Raw genomic sequence first — 26,560 nt, 5'->3', positions numbered from 1 at the left:
CTCTGTATACTGGAAAATTTTCACAATAAATGTTGGAAAAATAGTCACCCACTATTTCTACTAATGACAGCAATGGTTTTTAATGTATGTTATCTTACTGCATATTCTTGTAACTATGAGCTATGTCCTAACACTAACCAGAAAATTTTGTGTTTTTATAAACGCACCTTTTATCCAACACTCAAGACAAATCAGTTTCAAGGAATAAAACCCTGTCTCCCAGTCACGTTAAAAACTGAGTGTGTGCTAGGCTAGGCACCTTCTTTTCGCTGCTGTTGTTTTATACAGCACTAGACCCACCATGTCACACAGGAGACCCTCAACAGGAAACTTAAAATACACACACACCCCTATCACATGGCATCCAAAACTGACATGGCCTCCTAAAATAATTGTTAGACTTGTCAACCATTCACAATACAAAACCAAATACCTTCACTGCTCAGTCTTTTAAAAATATTAATAGCTTTCCAGATTCTCCTTTCCTAAAAAGACCATCCATAGCAATGCAACCCAGACAACAAAATGATTAGAGCGCTTCTCCTTTCACTCTCATCAAACAAGTGAGTCACCACTGGCTGACTTCCTCTTAGGGAAACAATCATGTATAGGGCCACTGTTCTGAGACTGCAAATTGTGAGGTGCCAAAAACTTTTTGTAGTAGAATAGATCATTTCTTCTAAAAGTACTATATACCACACAAGATTTTATATAGTAAGTTTCTGAGCATAAAAGATGTTTATTTAGAAAATTCAGAACAATAGGGGTGCCTGGCTGGCTCAGTCAGAAGAGCATGTGACTTTTGATCTCAGGGTTGAGTTCAAGCCCCATGGTTTGTGTAGAGATTAAATAAATACTTAGAAAACAAATCTTTAAAAAATATTTAAAAAGAAAATTCAGATCATAAAATGTATGTGAGGAGGAAAGACCTGCACCAAAACACAGCACCATGAAATTTCAAAACACTGGAGACAAAAAAAAAAAAAAAATTACAGAATACCAAAGAGAAACACAGGTTATATTACAGTCAATCAAGCATCAGCAAGGTATCAAAATTCTCAGCAGCAACAACAAAAGCTAGAAAACAATTAAGCAATATTCTCAAAATTCTGGGAGGAAATAATTGTGAGCCCAGAATTCTATAAGCCAACTACTGAAGTGAGTGCAGAACAAAATGTCCTCAGATATGAAAAATCTCAAAACTGTGACTCTCCCAATCTCTACTGGAAGACTACTAAAAGGGATCCTCCACTAAAACTGAAGAGTAAACTAAGACACGGAATCAAGCAGAAGGAAAGGGCACAAGCAACTCAAGATGATGGAGAAGAATAACCCCCAGGATAAGGCCTCAACTAGGATACCAGGTCCAGGGAGGTCAGAGCAGTTGAAGAAAATAACCACTCACCACAGGATGCTCAAGTGGTCACATACCAGGAGTGGGAAGGAGAATGAGGTTATCTGTAAACTATGTGCATGTTAAACCTTTAATTTAAACAAGACAGAAACAGATCCCATGACTCCACAACCCAGTAACACTGTAAGGCTTTTCTCTCCCGTGTGGCTGCCATAAATGAAGTTTATTTTTTAAACAAACCTGGGGTCTTACTTCACAGACATAATTCAAATCTTCCCCAATTTATCCTCCATCCAGCCCTGCAGGGCAAAGCAACCAAGGAAACTATTTCATCACTCCTAGCAACATTTTTTCCTCCCTTTAAAATGTGTGCTGGTGGGGTGCTTGGGTGGCTGGCTCAGTCAGTTAAGCATCTGACTCTTGTTCTGCTCAGGTCATGATCTTGCAGTTCGTGACACAGGGTTCCAGCCCTGTGTCAGGCTCTGTGCTGGCAGTGCGGAGCTTGCTTGGGATTCTCACTCGCTCTCTCTTTCTGCTCCTCCCCACTCATGTGCACACCTCTCTCTCAAAATTAAATAAACGTTTTTTAGAAAGTAAAAAAAAATGTATGCTGGTGGGTGGGGAGATGGGTTACACGCGTGATGGGTAGTAAAGAGAACACTTGTTGGGTTGAACACTGAGTATCGTATCTAAGTGATGAATCTCTAAATACTACACCTGAAACTAATATTATACTGTATGTTAACTTACTGAAATTTAAATAAAAACTTAGAAAATAAATAAATATCCCCCCAAAATATGTGCTAATGTAGTGTTTGAATCACTTCTTAAATAGAGTTTACTACAAAGAATTGAATGTTTTCTTGGTGACTTTACATGATAATTATAAATATTAATTTCAGATACTCATGACTAAACGGGGGAAGTGTGAATGTGCATCCTCAGGGCAACGGGAGCCTGACTGTGCATGCTGCTTGCCAGAATCCTCAAATAGCACAGCTGAGGGAACATGTGAATTCATTATACAAATGCCAATAATGAGAAAGAATGAAATCTTGTCATTTGCAACAACATGGATGGAATTGGAGGGTATTATGCTAAGTGAAACAAGTCAGTCAGAGAAAGACAAATATGTATTCTCACTCATATGTGGAATTTGAGAAATTTAACAGAAGACCATAGTGGAAGGGAATGGGGGAAAAAAAAATAGTTTCAAACAGAGAGGGAGGGAGGCAAACCAAGTCTCTTAAATACAGAGAACAAACTGAGGGTTGAGCAGTGGGGGTGATGGGCAATGAGGAGGGCACTTGGGATAAGCACGGGGTGTTGTATGTAAGCAATGAATCATGGAAATCTACTCCCAAAGCCAAGAGCACACTGTATACACACTGTATGTTAGCTAACTTGAATAAATTATATTAAAAAGAAAAACATTATACAAATGCTAAAAATGAAATAAAATAACTTTCCCAGGAGTGATACAGTCTGGATTTGAGCCACATCTAGCTAACTCCACAGCCCAAACTCTTTCCAATGTATTCCTCTGATTCTAAGAAAGGACAGCCCACTCTGGCTGCATGGGTACTCAGCCTGCTACACTTGTCCATGAGGATGAAATGAATGATGCCTCCACCTACAGGCTCTGAGTAATGGAATCTTTCAGCAAAAGATATGACATATCATTACAAAGTTCTCTAAACCCTCATCATGTCACACTTAGAAGAACTAAGAAATAAGCAATATTAGGACTACTAACTCTCTGAAAGCCAATCTCCACAAACACACCACCTGTACTACGTTAGTTTTATCTACAAACCTGGTGTGAAGAGAACCAGAAGGCAGACTGAGAAAACAACAGAAATGGAGACAAACTTCTTTTTAACTTTTTTATAAGGACAACTCTGGCTTGCTCATCAGGTGAAATGAAAGGCCCACGGAAAAGGAAAATTTTTATTTTTATTTTTTACATTTATTTATTTTTGAGAGACAGAGCACAAGTGGGGGAGGGGCAGAAAGAAGGAGACACTGAATCTGAAGCAGGCTCCAGGCTCTGAGCTGTCAGCACAGAGCAAAGCAGGGCTCGAACCCACAAACCGTGAGATCATGACCTGAGGCGAGGTCAGACGCTCAACCGAGTCACCCAGGCACCTCAAAAAGGCAAATTTTTAAATTCACAGTATGAAAACATTGAGTAGATCCTAGAAAAAGATGGGAGCAAAGCCGTGGCCCAGACTCAGGGAAGGTGGCTGAAAGCACTGCGAGACACTGGAAGGACCTTCAAAGTGCCTTTTATTTTCTCATTTGCAAGTTTCATATACATCTTTATCCTGGTTTCTTCCCAGCTTATTTTTTATTCTCAGCTTACTTTGTCATTCACAAATTTCATATACATCTTTATTCCCAGCTTTTCCTAAAAATCAGAGGGTCTGACAATACTGCGCCAGCAGTCTGGCAGCTGACAACTCTGGCATCTATCAGCAAATGCTCCTCTGAATGAGGCAGCCACCGTTCCCAACAATGCCATTACTCCCACCTGCCTAACCCAGCCTTGTGGTTACAACAACCTGAGAGCAGTCATGGCAAAGTAGCAAGAAAGGACCTATCTCCCATGGGAGAAGATGGAGGACACTCAGGGGCTCCCACAGGAGAAGATGGAGGACACCCAGAGGCACCCACAGGAGAAGATGGAGGACACCCAGAGGCTCCCACGGGAGAAGATGGAGGACACCCAGAGGCTCCCACAGGAGAAGATGGAAGGCACCCAGAGGATCCCACGGGAGAAGATGGAGGACACCCAGAGGCACCCACGGGAGAAGATGGAGGACACCCAGAGGCACCCACGGGAGACGATGGAGGACACCCAGAGGCACCCACAGGAGAAGATGGAGGACACCCAGTAGCACCCAAGGAGGAAGCTGACCAGATCTACAAACACCAAGCTTCCTCTTGGGGAGCTATACACGCTGGGCAAGGAGAACAGCTTTGCCAGCCTCAAACAAATCTGAAGGTTTTTTGGTAAAAGAATAAAAGAGTTGGAAGCTTTTAGTATGCTTTTACATTAACTTGTACTCCAAGAAAACATGAGTAGAAGTGAGCTGCTCTAAAAAATTCTAGAATGTGACATTTTAGAGTGATCTGCAGCATGATCATACATGGTAACAAACAACTGATTCCTTTTTCCTTTTTTTAAAACATTTTATTTTTAAGTAATCTCTACACTCAATGTGGGGCTCAAACTCGCATGCTCCACTGACTGAGCCAGCCATATGCCCCACAAGCAACTAATTCTTATGCATGAACTTCAATCCATTTTTACCACCATATGCAAAAACTAAACCAAAATGGGCCACAGACTTAAATGTAAAACCTAAAACTATGAAACTTCTAGAAGAAAATAGAACATCTTTGTGATCTGGGTTAGGCAAACATTTCTTAGAAATGATACCAAACATATGACCCATAAATGAACAAAATGATAACCTGAAAGTGATTAAATTTATTTAGTCATTTATTTATTTATTTATTTATTTATTTAATGTTTATTTATTTTTGAGACAGAGACAGAGCATGAACGGGGGAGGGTCAGAGAGAGAGGGAGACACAGAATCTGAAGCAGGCTCCAGGCTCTGAGCTGTCAGCACAGAGCCCGACCCGGGGCTCGAACTCACGACTGTGAGATCATGACCTGAGCCAAATTGGACGCTTAACCGACTGAGCCACCCAGGTGCCCCGAAAGTGATTAAATTTAAAAGCTCTTGCTCTTGGGGTGCTTGACTGGCTCAGCTGTGGAACATGTGACTCTTGATCTCAAGGTTCTGAGTTCAAGTCCCACATTGGGTGTGGAGGTTATGTAAAAATAAAATCTTTAAAGAAAAACATAAATTAAGAAAAACTCTTGCTCTTTTAAAGACAATGTTAAGAGAATGAAAAAAGCTACAGACCAGAAGAAAATATTTGCAAATCATGTATCTGAAGAACTCTCAAACTCAACACGAAAACAAACTCAAAACTGATATACAGTGAAAGATGTACACACTCAACCAAAGACATTACAAATGGCAAATAACATAAAAAAAAGGTCAAAATTATTAGTCGTTAGGTAAGTTCAAATTAAAACTGGAATGAAAAATTACCACACACACACTAGAATGGCTAAAATTAAGAAGAATGGCTACATCAAGTATTGGGAAGAACTGGACCTCTCACACACTGCTGATGGGGAACATAAAATGCTACAACCATTTTGGAAGACAGTCTGGCAATTTTTTACAAAGTTAAATATACACCTGCTTTAAGAACCAGCCACTCCCCTCTGTATTTACTCAAGAGAAACGAAAGCATATATCCATACAGACTTGTACACAAATCTTCATAGCAGTTTCATTGATAACAGCCCCAAACTGCAAATAATCCATACGTTCACCAACTGGGGAACGGGTAAGCAAACTGTTATTTTCATACAAAGGACCCTCACAATAAAAAGGAATGAATTACTGATAAAGACTACATGGAGGCGCCTAGTGGCTCAGTCGGTTAAGTGTCCAACTTTGGCTCAGGTCATGATCTCATGGTTCATGGGTTTGAGCACTGCATTGGGCACTGTGCTGACAGCTCAGAGCCTGGAGCCTGCTTTGGATTCTGTGACTCCCTCTCTCTCTTCCCCTCCCCTGATCAAGTTCTGTCCCTCTCAAAAATAAAATAAACATTACAAAATTTTAAAAATTAAAAAAAGACTACAATACGGATGTTAATTACAGAAGAAGCCAGTCCACCCCCCGCCCTGAAAAAGTACATTCCATATGATTCATTTATACACAAATTTTAAAATACAATCTATAGGGGCGCCTGGGTGGCTCAGTCAGTTAAGCGTCCGACTTCGGCTCAGGTCATGATCTCGCAGTTCGTGAGTTCAAGCCCCGCGTCAGGCTCTGTGCTGATGGCTCAAAGCCTGGAGCCTGTTTCGGATTCTGTGTCTCCCTCTCTCTCTGACACTCCCCCGCTCATGCTCTGTCTCTCTCTGTCTCAAAAATAAATAAACGTTAAAAAAATTAAAAAAAAAAAATACAATCTATAGTGAGAGAAAACAGATCAGTGATCTCCTGGATGAGTGGTGCCATTTAGCTGTTAGAGAATTCAGTGAGTAATAATATAATACTACTGATCCCAGAAAAGGGATTTCTTTTACAGACCCCAAAAGATAGGCAACAAGGTAGCAGGTACTCTGTGCCAGGCAGGAGAAAAAGGGTAATTAAAAGCTCCCAAAAACACAAAACAAAAACTATTTTGGAAAAAACAAGTCAATGTGGCAAAAAACTAGTCTCATCTGGGAAACCTTCATCTGGGAACATTACTCTGGCGTACGCAGGCAGGGAACATGAACCACAGGAGAAAGCTTGGGAGCAGAAGACCAAGCCACAGAGGTCAACAGCCTATGAGCTACAAGCTGAACAGATACAGTTAGAGTAGGGACAGGAAAGGAGAAAGGGTGGGCACCTGGGTGGATCAGTTGTTAGGTATCCAAATCCTGGTTTCAGCTCAGGTGGTGATCTCACAGTTGGTGGCAGTCTGAGCTGGCAGCTCAGACCCTACTTGGGATTCTCTCTCTCTCTCTCTCTCTCTCTCTCTCTCTCTCTGTCTCTGTCTCTCTCTGCCCCTTCCTTGTTCATGCGCTCTCTCTCTCTCTCTCTCTCTCAAAATAAATAAATAAAACATTTTTTTAAAGAAAGGAAAAAGGGATAAAAGAGTCACAGAAGGAAGAATTTTATGATTGGCAAAATACAGAGAATTCAAGGTAAGGACACTACAGCTATCTGCTTTTCTATCAAAGTGAACAGTGCGTGGCTAGGTGTTCTGAAATGAAAAAAGGGAAGCACCCCAGCAGACTCATAAGACCAAGCCTGAATTCAGGTCACTGTGGGCTACTGCTGCAGCAGAATCACAAAGTCCAATCTGGGTGAACAGAGCCTGCAACAAGCCCACAGCAGAGTGCTAACTCACAGAGGAAAAGTCCCACTCTCTTTACAAGGTTACAACCCAAACCATGTAAACTTTCAACTCTATCACTGATTTCTAAAATCTAAAAATATTCTCATGCAGAGGAAATAAGACAGCATAGGGAATATAATCAATGGTATTGTAATAGGGTTGTCTGATGACAGATGGTAGCTATACTTTAAGCACAGCATAACTTATAGATTTATGGAATTACTATGTTGTACACCTGAAACTAATGGAACATTGTTAACTATACTTCAAAGAAAAGAAGTAAAACTATAACCAAAGTGCTGTAATATGGGAGAAATCGGTTATCTCTAAAAATGTTAGCAACATAGAATTCCACCTATTAACCAGACAAAATAATCTTTAGTTTCTAGTAATCAACACTATTTCATAACTATGTGTCCTGGCTCTAGTTACCTGCAACTTACAACCTATGATTAGAATGAAGATCCATGTTGTGGAAGAACATGAGAAACGCAGTGTCCAGAGACCTCTACATGCAGTAAGAATAAAGCTTTTATTGCACTCAACAACAAGGCTAATCTTATGAACCAAGAAATCAACTCAACCCCAAATCCTAATTCTATAACCTCTCTTCTCAACACCCACCCACTTTACATTCTCCCCGGCCATGCAAAGCACTTCTACCACCCAGCACATACAGGCTGCATACCTGTTTGGAAGGTAGGATTTGCTCCAGGGTACATGTTGGGGGAATAGGCAGGAGCTGCGGCCGCATAGCCCATGGGGAAACCAGCTGGAGAAAAACAGAACAATGTAATGTCACCACTTAAAAGAGTAACACAATTTTACAACCATGGCTCCCAGACCCAGTCGTTTTTATCTTCTCCACAGACTGACTTAAGGGTATGTATGCTAAGCAGTTTGTCACTAGGTGTCTCCTTTCCTCAGAATTAGGATGGGTCATAATCAAGTCTTTCAAACTTACCAGTTTTATTCTAGATTCTCATCATATAATTTACTACTTAGCAAGAGTAATGAGAATGCTGAGATTGTGTCGTGAAGGGGCTGTAACTGGTACCACTGACACAAGGAAATGGGAAAAATCCAATGTCACAACCCACTTGCAAGCAACCTAATTACAAATAATTACAAATGATGAATCTTTAAGAACACTAAACCACAACCACTACTAATTCATGTGAATACAACAAAAACATCAAATAAAACAGTGTTACGGTCAAAATCCTAGTCACCAGGTGTCCACCAGCAGTGAGTAGGGCCTCAGTTACTTGCTCCTGGCCTCTTCACAGCCTAGGGAGCCCTGTAAGGCCCATGCCCAGGCATTCCCCTGACCCAGCTGGCTCACAGTCCAGAACACTCCATTCATGTGACAGCTGGAGCATTAGAAAGCCTTCCTTATATTCAGGGCACAGAACCAATAAAGATGACCCAGATTCACTAGTCTTTACTATTGTCTGTCACAAACTAGTTATGAAAAGCTGTTACCTTCTCTATTCCTCTTGCCCTCACCTGTAAATAAAGTTGAAATGGAACAGGAGACTTCAAAAGACTCTGTGTTGAAGAGACTCAAAGAAAGTGTCTCCTAGGGATATTTAAGGCACTGTGGTTCTAAGAGTAACCAAAGTGAAAAACCACAAGGGTAGGAAGGTGACAAAGGAGAAAACAGAGTAGAATTCCAGAAGGAAAATCTTTGTGGGTCTGGCTGTCACCTGTAAAGGTGTGGATAAAGTGCCTTACAGAAACCCCTGCATTCTCCAGCACAGCTTGGATGCCCTTGGTCTGCTGCATCTCCTGCTCCAGCAGTGGTCCTGTAGGCTCTACGGGTCTCCTCGCAAGGCAGGGGCTCCAGACCTACCACTCCCAAGGGATCCCTACTTGCAAGTGCCCATTTCTCATCTCATACACAATCCTCTGCTTCGGAGTCGCTTTCCTTTCTCAAAATTGATCCTCCTCCACCTCAGCAGAAGCTATTTTGAGTTTCCTTCATAGATCACCACTTTCCCATTTGCCCAATTACTTAGAAAACAGTGTGAGGAGATCAAATGCTTACCAAATTCACTCATTTTGGACATCAAGGACAGATTCAACTTGAAATAGACCTAAAATGTCTATTTTAAAAAGACCAGGAAGGTAGTTTTTAATCTGTGTTCTATGAACCCTGTACAGTTCCTTAGAGGCCTCAACTGTGAGCAGCAGGAGGTCAAGCAGGCTCTGGAGCCTGCCCTCAATTCACCCTGCTGCTCTAACTTACCTTAGTACTATGGAACTACTTACAAATCTTCGAAAGTTTCATGGTTAAGAAAATTTTAAATACTACTGACCTAGATCTCATCGGGTAGGCCTCTACAACAATCCCCTCAAAATCCAATGTCCTCATCTCTCCATAAATTCTACCAATAAATCCTCCAGGGGCATCATCTGCTCCTGTACCTGTCTTGTGTCTAAGAGGTTCCTGGAACACTACTATTATGTTTGCTTGGCGCTTCCTATCCTAACCTTCTAACAATGAATTATTGTGCTCTAAAATGAAAGAGAAAACCCAAATAACAAGTATTTAAAACAGCATAATTAAACACCAGCAACAGGACATCCTCTGTACACCACACTCGCACACCACTCACACCACCACCCTGACCCAGGGCCCCACAGCAGGACCCTACTTACTCTAGTCCAAAAGTTTCCACCGTAGCCACACAAAACCCCCCACGTGGAAACCCTTGAAAGGACTGCCTCCCCAGCCCCTCACGAACATTGCTTTAACTGGTCTTGGTTGTAGCACCTTCAGTTTCTTAATTTTTCCAGAAAATTCTAACTTGCAGGGGGGCTCCAATAAATAAAGTGGAAAAGCACTGTGCCTTCCTATTCTTATCAATCTTCCTGGCCACAGCACTGTGTTCCTAAAAATGCCCCTCACAGTAAGTACCACAGACTGTTTCCTTCAACATCTAGTCTAGCTCCCTTTTGAGACAGAAACACTAGAAAGCTAGAAATTACACAACCTAGACTCCACTCTTGTAAAACACTGGAAGTAATCCCAAATCCTAATCACTTTTATGACTAATCACTTCATGAAAATAAGAAGTTCAGAACAGAAGATACCATAAGCTAAATTAAAAAAAAAAATACAAAGAAAAATACTTGCAAATTATACAAAAAGTTAATATTCCTTATATATAAATAATTCTTAAAACTAAAAAAAAAAAAAAAAAAAAACCAATAGAAAAAAATAAATAAATAGAAGACATGGATAGAACTGCCTACTACCACTACACTGATCCCATTTCTAACATCAGATTGGCAAAAATCCAAAGGCTGAAAACACACTTTGTTGGCAAGGTTGTGGGGAAACCACCATCTCACATGCTTCTGGTAGGAATACAAAACAATAAAAATCCTATGGAAGGGAAATCATCAGTATTTTAAAAATTACGTATGTAATTTACTCTCTCACGCAGCAATCCCATGTCAAGGAATCCACCCTGGAGATAATTTCCACAATCAATATAAGCTGCAGTATTGCTGGAATACCAAAATACTTCAAACAACATATCTATCCAAAGAACTAGTTGAATAAACTCTGGAAACCCCACAAGATGAAAGATTACAACAGCAGCATTATACAAAATATAAAAAAGAACAAGGCAAACCTCTGTGAACCAACATGGAATGACTCCTAGTATATCTTAAGTTGACAAAACAAAGTGAACCTGCATCACTATTCCAGAAAAGAACCCCCTGCTCAGCCATAAGGAGTATGTGGGCTGACTCCCAGGGCCACTTCTGCCTAATGAGGGCCTCCTCTAACCACTAATCCTTCCCTCACAGCTCTCCCATGAGCTGGCTAAGACCTCAGCAATGTGTAGCACAGTCCTGAGGCTCTCCCTACCTGATTCTGCTTCCTCTTCATTAGACCTTTCACAAGTGTTATCCTCCCCCACTAAAAAGCCTACTTCTCTAATTCTGTGTCCACCATGTTTTATGTAACAAAAAGAGAAATTCGAATACATGGACATATTGGCATGGGGGCATGATATGAACTGAATATGCCCCCTCCAAAATTTGTATGTTGAAACTCTAATCTCCAAATATGATAGCATTTGAAGATACTCAATTACAGTAATCATTTCACAGTGTATACATAAATCATCATATACCCCTTTAAAAAAAACATGTTGTACAACCCAAATACATGTAATTTTTACTTGTCAATCATACTCAATAAAGCTGGCTTGAAGAAAATAAAGCTCAATCAGTATGCTATCTTGCCTCACAAAGGAAGACATCAACTGGACCACTTACAATTCTTATTTATATTTATATGCAAGTTAGCTAGCATATAGTGCAATAATGATTTCAGAAGTAGAATCCAGTGATTCATCACCTACATATAACACCCAGTGCTCATCCCAGCAAGTGTTCTCCCCAATGCCCCTTGCCCATTTAGCCCATCCTCCCACCCACAACACCTCCAGCAACCCTGTTTGTTCTCTGTATTTAAGAGTCTCTTGTGGTTTGTCCCCCTCCCTATATTATTTTTGCTTCCCTTCTCTTGTGTTCATGTTTTGTATTTTAAATTCCACATGAGTGAAGTCTTATTTGTCTTTCCCTAATTTTGTTTAGTATAATACTCTAGTTCCATCCATTGTTGCAATTGGCAAGATTTCATTCTTTTTTATTGCCGAGTAATATTCCATTACATATATTTATATATAACATAAATATATATATATATATATATATATATATATATATATATATATATATCACATTTCTTTATCTATCAGTAGATGGACATTTGGGCTCTTTCCATACTTTGGCTATTGTCAATAGTGCTGCTGTGAACTTTGGGGTGCATGTGGCCCTTTGAATCAGCACTCTCGTATCCTTTGGATAAATATCTAGTAGTGCAATTGCTGGGTCATATAGTAGTTCTATTTTTAATTTTTTGAGGAACCTCCATACTGTTTTCCAGAGTGGCTGCACCAGTTTGCATTCCCACCAGCAGTGCAAAAGGGTTCCTCTTTCTCCACATCCTCGCCAACATCTGTTGCTGCCTGAATTGTTAATTTTAGCCTTTCTGACAGGTGTAAGGTGGTATCTCACTGTGGTTTTGATTTGTATTTCCCTGATGATGAGTAATGTTGAACATTTTTTCATGTGTTGGATGTCTTCTTTGGAGAAGTGTCTATTCATGACTTTTCCCCATTTCTTCACTGGATTATTTGTTTTTTGGGTGTTGAGTTTGATAAGTTCTTTACAGACTTTGGATACTAACCCTTTATCTGTTATGTCATTTGCAAATATCTTCTCCCATTCCATGTGCTTTTAGTTTTGTGATTGCTTCCTTCACTGTGCAGAAGCTTTTTATTTTGATGAGTTCCCAGTAGTTCATTTTTGCTTTTGTTTCCCTTGCCTCCGGAGACATGTTGAATAAGAAACTGCTGCAGCCGAGGTCAGAGGGGTTTTTGCCTGCTTTCTCTTCTAGGATTTTGATGGCTTCCTGTCTTAGGTCTTTCATCCATTTTGAATTTGTTTTTGTGTATGGTGTTAAGAAAGTGGTCCAGGTTCATTCTATTGCATGTCGCTGTCCAGTTTTCACACCATTTGCTGAAGAGACTGTCTTTATTCCATTGGATATTCTTTCCTGCTTCGTCAAAGACTAGTGGGGGTGTCTGGTGGCTCAGTTGGTTGAGTGTCCAACTGTGGCTCAGGTCACGATATCACAGTTTGTGGTTCGTGGTTTGAGCCCTGCGTTGGGTCTGTGCTGACAGCTCGGAGCCTGGAGCCTGCTTTAGATTCTGTGTTTCCCTCTCTCTCTGCCCCTTCCCTGCTCATGCTCTGTCTCTCTCTCTCTCTCTCTCAAAAATAAACATTTAAAAAAATTAAAAAAAGAAAAAAAAAGATTAGTTGGCTATACGTTTGTGGGTCCATTTCTGGGTTCTCTATTCTGTTCGATTGATCTGAGTGTCTGTTCTTGTGACAGTACCATACTATCTTGATTATTACAGCTTTGTAATACATCTTGAAGTCTGGAATTGTGATGCCTCCAGCCTTGGTTTTCTTTTTCAGGATTACTTTGGCTATTCGGAGTCTTTTCTGGTTCCATACAAATTTTAGGATTATTTGTTCTAGCTCTGTGAAGAATACTGGTGTTATTTTGATAGGGACCGCCCACCTCCAATTTTAGTACACTGTGTATTGCACTGAATGAAAAAACACTAGGCATGCGGAGACAGGACCACATGGCTGAGAAACAAACAAAAAAAGGGACAACTGACAATAAAAACAGACCCACAGGTGATTCACAGACTGCAGTCACCAAGCAAGATCTTTAAAATAACTGTAATTAGTATGTTGGAGAAAAGAGAAGATTGGAGTACATGAAAAAAGTCAATTCAATAAATGCGTTTTATAGCAAACTGGAGAAGAATTAGCAGGATTAGTGAAATGGAAGCAGGTTGGTACAAAATATCCACATTAAAGCTCACAGAGGGAAAAAATGTAAAAGACAAAAAAATGCAGGACACAAGAAACAGGTAAAAAGATTTACTACACTTATAAATGTAAGTCCCAAGAGAGAAGGGAGGAGAAACAAAAAAATACATGAAGAATCACTGCTACTGCTATTTTGAAAAAAAAAAAAAAATCAACCTACTGAGGCGGTTTCCAGTGTTACTGAAACACACACTCAGTACTGTCTATGGCTGCTTTTGTTCTGGAAAGTAGGGGTTGTATAGTTTTAACAGAGAGCCACAAAGCCTGAAATATATACTACACCTGGACCTTTATATGAAGTTTGCCAATCTCTGCTTTTGGCCAAAGAACAGGAACAAAATTTAGGTATCTTGCACAGAACTGGAATATGAAAGGCAATCAATATTTTATTAAAAACACTATCAGGCAACACTAATACCATAGGGTTTTGCCTATTTCCGTTGCTCCAGATCCACCCAGGATTCTCCTCAGCTATTTGGCATTCTGTTTAAACTAGTCTGATGACTTAAAGATAGTAGGTCTTATTACTAAATTTCTTTTTATCAATTCCAGAAAATTCTGTCACTCCTTTTCTTCTAGTCTCTCTATTCGACCTTATGGAGCTCTTAATTCTCCCCAAATCTTCTCATTCTGACATCTAGATTTCTTAACTGCTCTCCTATAGCCCTCCCCCCTTTCCTTATTTGGCATCCTGGTTCTCCCATTCAGTGGTGTTTTACCTGCAATTTAACCTGAATTTTATTCACATGCCATTCCTTTTTAAGTTCCTTTGGTTCTTTATGGTCACCCCCCACACACACACCCATGTCTAGTTCCCCTCTTATATTCTCATTCTTTCTTTTTGATCTTCAATTATTCTAAACTTGTTTGTGTGATGTTGTTTCTACCTGATGTTCTATTCCTGAAGTCTATCATGACTGGTGACTCTTACTTGCATTGTTAACAGGCAGAATTTTGTGGGAAACCCACACAACCTGGAATGGGAACATATGCCTCCATAGCAGTTCTGCATTTGCTGCTGTCAGGTGCTTAGGGGTAATGAAGGCTGCAGACTACTTTTTATGTTAGTTTCTCAATTATGGACCCCTGGTAAGTCTGAGTAATACAAAGTGGAGCCTCCAATATCCCTGACTGGTTATAAAGTGTTAGGAAGGATTTCCCCCTTCCTAGAGCCCAAGCAGAGATAAAATTCCCTTGTGGAACCAGTGAAAGAACTGTTTTAGTCTACATCTTCCCTGGGAGTATGACCCTCTGGAGGAACAAGATTGGTGTAGGGTCCCACTCCCAACTCTCAGCCTCACAATGGCCTCACTTTCTGTCCCCTTGTGGGATGTTAAAACCAACTAAGAGCACATGCCCCTTAAGACAAGCTAATTATCAGCTCAATGGCCAAATGCACTGGTTTTTATGTCACTTTCATATTTAGCTACAGATATTTCACTCACTACCCTGCAAGTTCAGTTGTACATTTTTTAAATGTTTTATTCAATTTTTTAAAAATATTTATTTTTAAGAGAAAGAGAGAGCATGCAAGCAGGGGAGGGGCAGAGAGAGAAGGAGACAAGGATCTGAAGCAGGCTCCCACTGACAATAGAGCTCACTAACCGTAAGTTCAAGACCTAAGCTGAAGCTGGATACTTAACCCAATGAGCCACCCAGGCACCCCTAAATGTTGTATTCAATTTTCTAGAGGTTTTATAGCAACAGGATTTTAAGGTTATCTGTTCCACCATATTATCAAAACCCACAAAAAAATTTAACATTACAAATAATTATTCCTTGGGGTGTCTGGGTGGCTTAGTGGGTTGGGTGACCAACTCTTGATTTTGGTTCAGGTTATGATCCCAGTGTCATGGGATCCAGCCCCGTGTCAGGCTCCACGCTGAGGATGGAGCCTGCTTAAGATTCTCTCTCTCCCTCTGCCCCTCTCCCCTACTCACACATGCTCTCTAAAATAAAAAAATTAAAAATAAAAATAAAAAAAAAATAAAATAATGACTCCATGTTAGATGTCACCAACTAGGATGACCATTTGCTGTTTTCAACCAATCAGCTCCTAGTCCCCCAAATTTGCTTTACTGCTTCCCTCACAGCCCAAGTTTGACTAGCTGACTCCAATAAGGGAGGAATATGCCTCAGACCTGAATTAACCAGCAGAATCTCCTTCTGGCCCAGGGATGGAAGCTGAGTGCAATCAGAACACACCCCAGGACTGGTCTGAATAGAGAACGAGAAGCCCCATGGGGGTTTCCTGTAGAGCAGATGTAACAAGGCTCATAGCCAGTATACTGCTGGGAGTAGCTGACCAGAGAGAGACCACAATGGGGAGAAGTGTAACCCATGACCAATACTGAGCCAATCCTGAGGAAGTGAAGCTGAGTCCAGGAGGCAGAAACCAGATCCCAGTACCACCTGTTGGAGCCACCAGATCAAGCTTTGACCAAATCCAGTCCTACCTCTTGATTTTTCAGTTCCATGAGCCAAAACATTTTCTTCCTTGTGTAACTCACTTTGAGCTAAGTTTGTCAACTAAAAGCATTCTTAGGGACATGGAAATTTACTAAGTGCTCAAAGTTCCGTAACAAAACAAAGTTTTACTTGCTTACCTGGATAACCAATTCCTTTGGCATTTGCATAGGGAACCCCAGAAGAACCAGGGCTATAAACAGGATTCATGATTTCAAGAACTAAAAAGGAAAAAAAAAGTCATTTAGCCAAGCACTTTTATTCTCTAGTTTTTCTCCAACATCAGTCTCAAAATAGCAGACAGCAAGAGTCCCTCCTCTAGTCTACTAAAAACAAGGCATCTAAGGCTGCTGCCAATCTACTTAGGAAAGGAAGGCCAGAAGTCCTGATGAGCACCCACCTAATATTGTAAACTTTCCTTCACAGCTTCTTCAGTCCATAGGAAGTTAAAGGGAAAAAGTGCTCTCTACGGCCCTACTTAAACCAGTGAAAAAAAAATGTCCTTATAATTTAAATGTCCTTATAACAAAGAATAGTTAAGTAACCCAGATCTATTCAGAATATGAAATAGTGTACAGCTACTTTTTAAAGTGTTTAAGAACATGACTGACATGTTATATAGAAAAAGGAAGGGAATGATGCTGCATTATGTAGTATGATATCAAATCTGCACCCGCACATAGTATAGGCACAGGCATGTGTACTTCCAACACAAGCAGAAAAGATCTGGGAGAATATAAAAATATGAACAGAGACTGTCTCTAGATGGGGTGGGGTTAGTGTTCTTTTTGCACTTTTCTCTGTTTCTTCAATAACTTTTGTTAAATATACATATATTTTCTTAAAAAGAAAAATCAGCTACAGCCCAGCAACTTTATTAACCCATTCAATGTTTTTTCACAATCTTTTTCCTGTAAAGTTCAACTTACCCAGCTACAACCATGAATTTACCCCTTCCTCAATAGAAATATGATTCTCATCAGTATCTTCAGCAAGCTCCTCTGAATTCTATCGCCCAAAGTATTTTCCGAAAGTGAGTTTAATCAAGACTATTCTGCATTCCTCGTCCAGTAAGTCACTCACACCAATTTACACGGTAGTAAGGATTAAGGGGGACCCTAAATTTAAAAATAAAAACACCACAGGGTGGGGGGATGACAGGCAACAGGTATATGGGAATTCTCTGTATTTTCTGCTCAATTTTGCTGTGAACTTAAAACTGCTCTAAAAAAGTCTACTTAAAAAAATTAATAAAATGTACATGTATTTACTTGTTTAGCGTGTGCCTCCCTTACCACATCCCCAACTAGAAAGTGGCCCCATGCAGACAGCGAACAGGGACTCAGTCCTATTTACTGCAGCACCAATAGCAGTTATCTGGCACAAAACAGGTGCAAGTACTTGCTAATTTTCTTAAAAAACACATGCACCTTCAAACACTGTAGGTATCAAATTCCATTACAAAGACATATTGCAAAAATTAACTACCTCAAGGTCTCAGCTTACGCGACTCATTCAGCATATTCATAATCAAGCAGTTCAATACAGAAAAAAATATATAAGGTCCCATCCTTAACCTTTGTAACAAGTTCTAGTCTAAATTAGGAATAAATTAGGAACATCTGTGATTTGGATATTCATTATCTGAAAAACTAATTTTTTTTTTTAAACTTCTAAACCAAAAGGCAGGTGCCAACTTTACCGTGACATTCACAATTACAGGTAAAAGATAAATCTAGATCAGTACAAGCCAACAGTACTCTCTGCAACTATGAGGATGCTCTCTGTGCCTTCCAATATGGCAGCCATTAGCTAAAAGTAACTACTGAGCACCCAAAAACATGGCTTGGCTACTGCAGGATCTGATTTTTAAATTTATCTGACTCAAATTTATTTTTCTAAAGTTTATTTATTTATATAATCTCTATACCCAAGTGAAGCTTGAACTCAAGACCCGGAGATCAAGAGTTGCACACTTCTCTGACTGAACCAGCCATGCACCCCTCAACTTAAATTTAAATAGTCATATGAGACTAGAGGCTATCACAGTGAATGGCACATGTCTACAACACAGATGACAGAAAATAATAGGAAGCCATAGAAAGCAAGCAGGAGAATTAATTATGTATCTTATCCCACAGTTTAAGAATAAGCAAATTGGCAAAAAATAAATAAATAAATAAACAAATTGACAACTTCCAGTCCCTATTGTCCTGCACTTTTAACCCATTCTTAGTGGATGTACAACATAAGAATTGTGGAAACCCTCACAAATTCCATCTATCTCTGTAGCTCAACTATGATCTCTAGAAAGTGCGTACCTTCCAAAACTCTGTTCCTCTATCCTGTGCCAGGATCTAATTTCATTTACTCAACTGAATTCAAGATAAACAAAGCACTATGCAAAGGCCACAGAGGGGGGAAAAAAAAAGCAAGTCACAGTCCCAGTTCTGAGTTTACAATCTAGGAAAGTGCTGTCCAATAGAAGTTTCTGTGAAGAAAACATATGGCAAGAAAAGAAAAGAAAAGAAAAGAAAAGAAAAGATATGGCTACCCTGTCCATGTAAATAGCCATTAATGGCTGGTTAGTGAACACTTGAAATGTGGCTAACACATGTAAGGAACCGCATTTTAGTTTAACTTCAACAGTCACACCTAGGTGATGGCTATTCTACTGGACAACCCAGTCCTGAAAAACAAAAAACATGAATAATGGTGATATAGAACAAACAGTAGTAATAGCCACATTAAGAGCCATAAAGGAATAAAGTATTATGAGGGGTGAGGGGAGAGAGCAAAAATTCAACAGGTGAGGGGGGGAATGAATGGTCAGAAAAAACTTGGATTACAGAGGTGATATTTTCAACAAGCTCTGGACAAGTAGGATCCCGAAAAGCCACAGAAGTGAGAAAATACAAGATGTACTTCAGTAATACTGGGCAATTGGACTTGTAGGGAATCAGCAAATATTGTTATGGAAGTGGGGCTGAGTAGGAGATGTCATGGAGTAGGCAATGAAGCTCATGAATAGCATAACAATTTAACACAAGCATTACCATATGATCTGGTAATTCTACTCCTTGGTAAATACCCAAGAGAAATGAAAACATATACATCCACACAAAAATTTGTACACAAATGTTTATAACAATGTTATTCATAACAACCAAAAATTTTAAATAACTCAATGAAGCACTGAATACCACAAGGCTCTCCTGCCATAAGGATCTCATAGCGTAAACCAGTAACACAATTCTACTGTACATTTGCCACTAAAAATGTACAGAATTGCACCTGAATTCTCAATACCATAAGTTCCAAACTACTCAGAAGTTACACTTCCTGAAAGCACTTTTACTTCCCCAGAGGCTAATAATGTTTCCTAGAGTGATTGAAAGTCTTTAATGAATTAAAAATTACAGGTTAAGAAAATATAACAAGACTGATAAAAAAAATGTTGCAGTTCCCTCTCCTATTCAATAAAAAGGCCTGAATAATATAAAGACAAAGTCCGTGAACTAATGTCAAAAAGCTTCTTAGGTTACTTTTGAAATAATGAGACTTCCCCAAGATTCTGAGGCTCAAGGACAGGGAAAATAATTTTCTCGGCTCTGTCTCCTTGCATTTCACCAATGCTTGGCACACAGGTATCTTATATGTATCTTCTGAATGTTCTTGAATAAAATAACTATCTAATAGAAAATATAACTTTTCACAGCAATAAATGTGAGATTGAGAGGTGCCCGGCTGGCTCAGTAAGTCGAGCACGGACTCTTGATCTCTAGGTTGTGAGTTTAAGCCTCATATTCGGCACAGAGCTTACTTTAAATATATGTATATGTATATGTGTGTGTGTGTGTGTGTGTGTATATATATATATATATATATATATGAAGTTGAAACGTTTATTTAAAATATAACTCAGAATTTAGGGGCACCTGGTTGGCTCAGTCAGCTGAGCACGTGATCCTTCCTTGCTTTTGGCTCAGTTCATGATCTCACACTTTGTGAGATTGAGCCTGGCACTAGGCTCTGCCAGGATTCTCTCCCCCATCTCTCTCTGCTCCACCCCTGCTCGCCCATGCTCTCTCTCTCTCTCAAAATAAATAAACTTAAAAAATATGTAACTCAGAATTGTTGAAAATTTCTGTTTACTGATTAGTGGATATGAAAGCTGAACCCACTGGCCAATCTTAACATCATCATCACAAGTCAAACTATTTAACACTAACAAACCAAAAGGGGGCATTTTAAAAATCAAATGACCCAGTTTCTTCAGTAAGTCAAAGGTCTGGAAAAAGGTAGAGGGGTGGGGAGGGCAGTTCTAGATTAAAATAGATTTACACATAAAAGTCATTAGGTGGATTTTGTTTGGATTTTGATTTATATTGAAAAAAACTGTAAAAAGATTTTACAGTTATAAAAATGTCCTCTAGAATGCCCCAACTTATGGGTTTGTCTGATTGCTTCATGGTGTTGCCCACCCTATTCCTCCAATTTGTCTGTCAACTGGAAGTTGGATGTATAAGATCTATTGATGCAGACTGTAATGTTTTTTTGTAGCAGTACCCTTAGGTGATGCAGAGTACTTCTATCACATGAGGATGCACGTAGTGTTAAATAGTTTGACTCGTGGTGATGATGTTAAGATTGGCCAGTGGGTTCAGCTTTCATATCCACTAATCAAATATAAAAAAATTTTAAGTGTGCACACTCGTTCTCTCTTAAAACTTTTTTTTTTTTTTTTTTTTTTTTTTAAAGAGGAGAAAGTTCTCAACTCCCTCAAACTCTACCTTCACTACTGAGGTAGAAATTGGAAGAAATTCATGTATTTCTACACAGGAGTGGAAAGACTTCAAAGGCATATACGTAGAGTGGAACACAGATATCAGAAAAATAACTATTACTCTTTTAGGTTAGTGTTCTGTTGTTTTAAAAGTGCTCTCAACTGATCTAGGAAAAGAAGCTGTTTATGTGAGAAATAAAATTTCCCTTTAAACTACAGAACATACAAAAAATTAAAATATTTTTACAACGCACTTAAGTTCTTATTTTCCAATTCTAATCCTCTACCTCTACTACTAATTTTCCCAATGTTTGAAAATTCAACAATTTTGGCATTACAATTCTAACCATAAAGTAGAAATGAGTTGAAAGGCAGGTGTAGAGCAGAACAGTAACTAAAAATCCTAACAAATTTATCACGGCCTGATAAGAGGGCAGGGGCAGTTAAGAGCTACAGCAGCAGATGGTGCTTCCTCCTGAGCTGCAGGCACTCACCTCACACACAGAACCCAATCTTTCCACTATTTCCAAAGGCAGGAGCCAGGAGGAGCGGATGCTACCTGCTCAACACTTTTAGCAACTGCTGCTCAAGGACACCCATCAAAAGGCACAGGCTGCTGGCTCTGCTGTCTTCAACTCTTAAAGCCTGCGGGGACCTCTATCAAATCTTATCTTCCATTTAGTCACAAACACAACTAAACATTAGCAACATACAAACACTCCCACCAAAGCAAACCCACTTTATAAAGCTTAAGGGAAATCTTCACAGTGTGTACTACAGTAGCTTCAGCATTAGGAAAAAGAGCTTTAAATTGTCCAATTGGCTGTCAAAGCAAAAATAATCCACTACTTACTCACCAAAGTTGTAAAATGGATCCCTCTTATTGCTCACAGCAAAAACTTTCAAACTTTTTTACGTATTTGAGAAAATAATCTCAATTACACGATGACTTGAAAATTTAAAGTGTGGAAATGAGACAAACCTTTTCACTTATAATTTTTTCTTGCATGCCACAAACACTCCCGAATATTCTCATGTACGACTTTAATAAAACATTAATTCATACGACCCATTAAGACGCACACTTGAGTACGCTGTAAAAGAAAAATACCGTTTGTGGACAGGCTGCAAAGACTCACTTCTTTAAAGTTAACCCAGACTGGGCGACAAAACGTCCTTTCTGAAATTAAAAAGGCTTTCAAGCTGGAGGGCGAACACTAAGCTTCTGCCAGGCAAACAATCATTTTTACTTTGTAGGTAGACAAGGTGACTAGTTTACACATTCGAAATGACTGCAACCACAAGAATCCCAAATCTAAGTTAGAGAAAACAACACCCTGCTGCCTCCCCATTTTTCATACGTTTTCCTGACCCGATCTAAGTCGGACCTTAAAAAGATCCAGCGAACATTCTTGGGCACGGACTCCACCTCTCACCGGCCACCTGGGCAGCAGCCCCCCACCACCCACACCGCACCTGCCCGCGCGCCAGTCCGCGCCCAGTTCCTCCTCCCTCGGGCCCCCAGAGGCCCGGTCCGTCCCACCGGACAAAGCACAGCCTGGGTTACCGCCGCGGGTGCCGCCAGGCCGTCCCCCCGCCCGGGCACCAAGCGACCCTAAGCCGCTGGCCCGACCTTGGCGCCGCCCCAGGCCGGCCGCACAAAGCGCCGCACTTCCGGCCGGCAGCGCCGCCGCCCGAGCCCGCCGCCCGGGCCCGCGCTCAGCCCCGGGCCAGACAGGGCGCAGCGTCCCGCCCCGCCCCCGCCCGGGGGCGCCCGCCTGCACTCACCGCGCCGCGGCAGCGGCAGCGGCAGCCTGGGCCTCGATGACCAGCGCACGCCGGCCCGGGGCGGGCTCGGCGGTGGGGCTCGGCGAAGGGCGAGCGCCGCGGAGGCCTGTTCTGGTGCGGGGGCTGAGCCGCGAGGCCCCCGTCTCCGCCGCCGCCGCCGCCGCCTCCCCGGCCCGCGCTTCCAGTCGCTCCGCTCCGCCCGGCCCGCCTCTCCGCAGCCCGCGCTCCCCGCCGACGCTGCGCAGCCACCGAGCCACCGACCTCACTTCCGCCTGGAGCGCGCCGCGGCGGGGACGCGCCGGGCACGTGACTGTATGGCTCCGTCCGGACTGGGGTGGCGGCGTGCTCGCTCCCGCTGGCGTCTGAGAGACGCCCGGATGGAGTCTGCGGGGAGCACCGCGTGGTGCGACCCCTGGCTGGGCTACCCCAGGGTCCCGGCGTGCGGAGCTTGTAGGGCGAGAAGCCCTAGCAGCTAGCGGCGCAGGTGGGAACGTCTGTGTTGACCTTAAGGAATAGGTGCTTACTATGGACTTTTTCCTCGCGCCATTTTTGCCTTTCTAATGCAATATGGAAAGAACGTATAGGAACAGAATTGTACTGATTACAGAATTGTACTGATTTCTTAGAAAAAATGCATTTCATTTCGTATTTTTAAAATACGTACGATCCTGCCACTGTACTGCAGGAACCTGTGTGTAAATGCAGACGGCAAAGGTGCAGTAGTGGTGTGTGACCCGGTCCTGGCTGTGATGCCCAGTGGTGGCAACTGAGTAGAAGGCTCACTCAGCACCCCCAGCCAGGGCTGGTGTGGTGGCGTGCAGGTGAAGTGCTATCCCACAGAGCGGCATGGGAGCCCGGCCTTGAACACCCTAAGGACCGTCGCAACAAAGCACATCCCAGCGACGCTGGGGCACCACGTAGAGGCTGCAGGCATGGGCACTGACTGCATTCACTCTGCCAATCATTGTTTCCAGTGCTCTGCATTCCTTAAGTCATTTAATATTTGTGATAAATCATTTTACAATTGAGGGAATTAAGACACAAAAAGGCTGACAAGCTTTCAAAAACACGCTATTAGAAAGCCCACTAAGGATTCAAACCCCAACATCTGGCGTCAAAGCGCTTGCTTTTAAAGGGGGAGTTCTGAGTTTTAGTTTTCCCAGAACACCTCTAGCTACTTGCACGACATTAACAGAACCTACAAGGTCCTAGCCTGAACTGAGAGTCCGTGAGTCGGCTGTGGAGAAAGGTGGAGGAATCCTGAGATGCAGTCTGAGATGGGTCTCTTGTAAGGGTCTGAAGAGAGTTGGACAATCCTGTGGGCCTGTACTCAACAGAAAGAAACCAGCAGTTTATCTTGCTGACTGTGCAGGTAACAACCGGATCTGGAGGGACACTCACTACATACAGTTCCTAAAGACTCTACCCAGCATATCTGTTAAGAGTTCTGGGTACAGATTAAAGTAGTCTCAAAGGAGATGATTCCTGGCAAGCTGTAAATGTTGACAGTTGTAAAAAAAAACGTTACTTTTTAAAACATCCATGAGAATATAAACACTATGGTGATTCAATTCGCATTTTTTTTCCATTTAAAAAAGACATGAGTAAATTCTATAACTAAAAGTTTAATTGCTCCTTTTTCTCCTTCCACTGCCCCCACAGAATTTTACCCTAATATATTTGTGTGTTGAGCATCTTTTCTTTTTTTTATTGTTCTTTTTTTTTTTAAGTTTTATTTCCTTATTTTGTGAGAGAGAGAATGGGACAGAGGATCCAAAGCGGTCTCCCTGCTAACAGCAGAGGGCCCGAAGTGGGGTTCAAACTCACAAACCCATGATCCTGACCTGAGCTAAAGTCAGATGCTTAACCGACTGAGCCACCCAAGTGCCCCCTTTTCTTTCTTTCTTTCTTTTTAAATTACCAGTTTCTGTCAGGATAACTAGGAAATGCTCCAAGACCAAAACCTCAGTGTCTTCACACAACAGAATTTTACTTCTCACTTACACATGAGGTCAAAAGCAGGAGGGATTGTCTGAAAAACTATACAAACAATAAGAGCATTCAGCAAAAACCAATAATCAAAATGAAGAAAATATATAGCTATCATGTATCTAAATAAAAACCAATTAGAAGATATAACGAAATGGTATAAAAGATCAATAGTATACAAGGATACTTACAGGATAGATAGATAAATAAATAAATAAATAAATAAATAAATAAATAAAATGACATAATACCTAGCAATAAACTTTCATAAGAACTGCACAAGATTGACGTGAATAAAACTTTGAATAATCCCTGAATGGCACAAAAGAACACTTAAACACATGGAGAAAAACATATTCTTGGAAAAGTGGATTTAACATCAAAGAGATGTCAATGCTCCCTAAGTTAATTTACAAATTTAAATACAATTCCTATAAAACGCCAATAATTATTTTTAACTAGATGAAGTGATTCTAATTTACCTCTAGGAAATAATCAAGAAGAATTAAAAGAAAGAATCTTTCAGGAAAACTTTGAAAGTAAAGAGTAATAGGGAGGGAGCTGGCAACTAGACCTACCAAATAAGAAAACATATTTAAAAGCCTCATTAAAGGGGCACCTGCCTGTCTCAGTCAGTAGTGCATCTGACTCTTGGGGTCATGAGTTTTAAAAAAATTTTTTTAAATAAAAGCCTCAATAAAGCAGTGTGTCACTGAAATATGAATATACAGACTAATGATATATATAACGTTAAACCCAGAAATACACCCAAATAATTTTGGGAAGTCACCAGGGATAAAGATCAATTATTCAATAAATGGCATTGGGACAAAAATATACCCATCTGAAAAAACATAAAATTGGGTCCATACCTTACACTATACTAGAATTAAATCCAAATGAAGAAAGATATGAATATATAAGAACAAGAAGAAAACATGGGAAAAAATCCTTTTTAATCTTAGAGTAAATAAGGCCATTCTAACTCCTGTTCAAAATCCAAAAGCCACATTATGAAAAACTTTGGTTTGGCAAAAAGTGCCATGAACATAGTCAAAAGACAGATGATTAACAAGGAATAAATAGTTCCAACACTTATGATAGACAAAGGGTTAATCTCCCTAGCACAGAGAACTTTCAGAAGTTAATAAGAAAAAAATCCTACAACTCAATAAAAAAACAATGAGGGGAGTTCACAGAAAAGAAAGTAAATGGCTCTTAATCACATGAAAAAAATCCAACCTCACTCAAGAGAAGAATGCAAGTTAAATTTCTTTGAGATAGCATTTTCCCCCATTTGATTGGCAAGCATCCAAAAAATTGACAGTACACCTTATTAATGTGGCTGTGGGGAAGCAGGCACATTGCTAGAGTGTAGAAGGGACCACTTGATGTATTATGACAAGTAATACACAAAATATTTGACTCAACAATTCTACTTCTGGGAATCTGTCTATAGAGATGCTTGCTGGTGTAAAATGAAATAGGTGCAAGCTCATACATTGCAGTATTTTTTAGAGTAGCAAAATATTGGAAAAACAACCCTAGTGTCCATCAATAGGGGACTGATTGGCTGGTTCATCTATACAATAAATTACTCTATAACTCAAAAAAGAAATGAGCAACCTTTCTATAAACTGAAATGGAGATACCATCAAGGTAGATTGTAAATAAACAAGGCAAAGGATGGAACTGTT

The 26,560-nt window shown here is 40.5% G+C and overlaps 1 protein-coding gene across 2 annotated transcripts in view; it reads right to left on the bottom strand.

The window, feature by feature from the left end:
- The window catches only part of FAM168B (family with sequence similarity 168 member B), a 32,346-nt gene extending 9,275 nt beyond the window's left edge, over nt 1-23,071 (bottom strand). For both annotated transcript variants that reach the window (XM_049615813.1, XM_049615814.1), the window contains exons 1-3: nt 22,875-23,071; nt 16,441-16,521; nt 8,028-8,111 (exon numbers count right to left, since the gene is read on the bottom strand). In XM_049615813.1, coding sequence (XP_049471770.1) covers nt 8,028-8,111; nt 16,441-16,510 — 154 coding nt within the window. In that variant the 5' untranslated portion in view covers nt 16,511-16,521; nt 22,875-23,071. The remainder of the gene's footprint in view (nt 1-8,027; nt 8,112-16,440; nt 16,522-22,874) is intronic.
- Between the last annotated feature and the right edge of the window lie 3,489 nt (nt 23,072-26,560).

Source organism: Panthera uncia, assembly GCF_023721935.1.
Source record: "Panthera uncia isolate 11264 chromosome C1 unlocalized genomic scaffold, Puncia_PCG_1.0 HiC_scaffold_3, whole genome shotgun sequence".
NCBI classification, from domain to species: domain Eukaryota; kingdom Metazoa; phylum Chordata; class Mammalia; order Carnivora; family Felidae; genus Panthera; species Panthera uncia.
This window is presented reverse-complemented; position numbering and strand designations above follow the sequence as displayed.